General features: G+C 66.5%; 1 protein-coding gene across 1 annotated transcript; it reads right to left on the reverse strand.

Annotated features, from left to right (window-relative positions):
• Positions 1 to 65: 65 nt before the first annotated feature.
• LOC123255723 (serine/threonine-protein phosphatase 2A 56 kDa regulatory subunit beta isoform) lies at positions 66 to 2054 on the reverse strand (the record flags this gene model as incomplete). The annotated part of the gene is made up of 3 exons (XM_044684466.1): positions 1420 to 2054; positions 467 to 663; positions 66 to 167 (listed from the first exon to the last, which is right to left on the reverse strand). Coding segments are annotated over exons 1-3 (498 nt in total), but the record flags the coding sequence as incomplete, so codon positions are not given.
• Between the last annotated feature and the right edge of the window lie 802 nt (positions 2055 to 2856).

The raw sequence follows: 2856 nt of genomic DNA on the forward strand, positions 1-2856 counted from the left end.
CCCCGAGGGAGCTCTGCTGCCAGGCCATGGTGGCTGGCCCTCTCTCATCTGCCCTGGCCGGGTACCTGCAGGTGGGGCCAGGAAGGCTCTAGGTTGGGTTCATCCTCTTCGGGGTCAAACTCAGGATTCTCGCTGGGTGGCAGCGTCCGAAAGATATTCACGGAGATCTAGGAGGAAGGGGGCGTCTCAGGAAGGGCCCTTCGCTGTGGCTAGCCAGGGGCGAGGAAAGTGCTAGGCTAGGAGTCTTCAAATGCTTCCCAGCGGGGTGACCCTAGACAAGTCCCTGAACGGAAGTCCTTGGGCCTCAGTTTCCTCATCTGTCAAATGCAGGAACTGGACTCAATGGCTCCTCAGTTCTTTCAGCCTAAATCTGTAGTCAAGTGAGCCAGCAAGGGCGAGTGGTCTGACCCCATGTCCAGCCACTAAGGGCCTTGGGGGGAGAGCTGGGGGCCCCAGGTGTGCTCACCATGCGGATGATATCGGGGTACACTGGCTCAATGAGGACACCCCGGGTGCCCCTCACGCACTCCACCAGCTCGTTGAGGGCCGCTCGCTTCACCTCCTTCCCCTTCAGGTCGGCCACACAATCCAGGAAGTCAAAGAGGACCCCACACTGGGCCAGCTTCCGGCTCAGCAGGTCGTGCAGCTCCGAGGCTGGCACGTCTGAGGGAGAAACAAGGGCCAGCCTGAGCCCTGGAGGCTGGAGTCTAGTGGCATGGCCGGGGAGCCAGACAGATGCCCCCAATTCCTAGGCCCTGTCGTCTCCTCTCTGGGCCAGGCTCCCAGGGCCTCACCTGGCCTAGCCCCAGCCCCAGGAGGCCCACCTGCGCCCCAGCCCTGCTCCCTGATTCTCCTGGGGCCCCCCTGCCCAGACTGCGAGAGCCCCGCTTCTGCCTCTCTCTTATTTGCCTTCTCTGGAGTGGAGCAGGAGGGTAATGGGAGAAGCTGCTGCTCTTGCCCTCAGCCCAGCCCAGCCTGCTGAGGCCAGGAAGCTGGTGGCTGAGGCCAGGAGCACACAGCAGGTAAACAGTCTGAGCTGTCTCCTGGGAGGCTGGGCAGGAGAGCCGGGAACAGGGCCTTAGGGATCCCCGGCTAGGCACACACACGTCTCTCAGGGGCCCAGGGACTGCCCGAGTTCAGCAGGACTCACTCTGCCCCCAGCAGCAGCAGAAGCAGCTGAAGAACAGGCCTGGGGCTCCCACAAGCCGGTGCCCATCCTGGCCTGGGACACCCTACCCCAAGCGGGGCGTCCCACCGGTAACCCCGAGGCAGGACCAGCCCCCCACGGCCGTGGATGACAGGCAGAACAGAACATGCGTCAGCAAAGGCGGCCAGAGGGGCGGAAAGAGCTGCCCACACTGAGCCTGGGCAGGAAAAGGGCACAGAGAAGCTCCCTCCCGGCCCCCAGGGCCCACTCACCCTTGAGCAGAGGCAGGGGTGTGAGCTCCTGTTGGTTGCTCTGGTATCGGAACTGGGAAGAACTGTGGGAACGCCTGGGCCGGGCGCGCCGGAGGGACCTCCGAGAAAAGCCGTCTACTTTGTCAGGTGGGGGCACCGGAGACAGCCCCGGGGACGAAGGGCTGGTCGGGGTGCTCGCCGGGGGCAGCTTGGTGTCCATGGTGGCCACGGAGGGCAGCGGTATGAGGGAAGGCTGGCAAAGCCCCCTCCCCCAGATGCCCACTCTGCCAAGAAGATGCTGGGTAAAGTCCTGGCTAACAAGGAGCCCCAGGCTGACCCATCCTGGCCAGGGGAAGGACCAGGTGGGGGGGCTCTGGTACAAGTGCTACTCCCCTTGCCCCCCCAGGGCCCTACCAAGAATCCCGTCAGTCCCTGGGGGGCAGCTAGAAGAGGGGGGGTCCTCAGGTGTCCGGCCCTTGGGAGAGGGGCAGGAGAAGCTGGTTACGGAGTTCTTATTGAGGGAAAGTCGAGGTAGAATGATCCTGGATGTAGAAAGGCAGAGTGGGGAGAGAGAGACGGGAGAGAAGTGGTTAATCTTCCTCGGAGGTCAGAGTGTGCGGAATGGGGAGGACTCCCATATCTCCCCCAACCCGTGCCAGGCCACTCACCTCCCAGGGACCCAGGTGTGGGGGGCCCCCTGAGGCTGGGTGGGCCCCTCAGCTAGAGCCCCCCCTCAGAGGCGGGGGTGCACCGCCAGGGGCTGGCCCCACTCTGGCCTGGGTTGGAGAGCGGAGAGGCAGCACCCCTGGGTGTTCGCCCCAGCTGGGGAAGCCCGAGGCCGGGGGTCCCCTGTGGGCGCTGGGGCATCCCCCACGGCACACACCGCCCCCTCCCGGGGCCGGGGCCGGGGCCAGGGCTGGGGCTGAGCCCGGGGATCGGGTGCGTGCCGGGAGCTCCGAGTGCCTGGGTCCTGGGGGCCAATCGCAGGGAGAGGAAGGAAGGGGCGCCCCCCGGAGCTGCTGCTGGTCCCCCCTTCCCCGTGTGGCCCCTGCGTCTCCGGGGGCCCTGCTCCCGGCTCTGGGGGGCGCTGGCGGGCGGCGGGGAGGGGGCCGGGAGCTCCGTGCGCTCCGCCTGCCTGCACCGGCCGCCCCAGCTGCTCAGAATGACATCAAGTCACCTCCCCCCGCCCGCCCTGCGCCTCCCCGCGGGGGAGGGGGAGACAAGGAGGGGGCTGCGTCAGCGCGGCTCGGGCGCCCCGGGAAATGTAGTCCTGCTCGGCTTAAAGGCGCCCCCGCTCCCCAGCATGCGCGCCCGGGCGCTTAGAGATCGCTGGGCCGACGCTGTCATTTGACAGCCCCGGGACAGAGAGCGGCTTGACGTCGGCGTGAGGGAGCTGGAATTCCGATCTTAACTCTACCTGCCAGCTTAGGCAAACGCCTTCCTCGCTCCGGGACTCAG

This window comes from Gracilinanus agilis, unplaced genomic scaffold (genome assembly GCF_016433145.1).
Source record: "Gracilinanus agilis isolate LMUSP501 unplaced genomic scaffold, AgileGrace unplaced_scaffold50635, whole genome shotgun sequence".
Lineage (NCBI taxonomy): Eukaryota > Metazoa > Chordata > Mammalia > Didelphimorphia > Didelphidae > Gracilinanus > Gracilinanus agilis.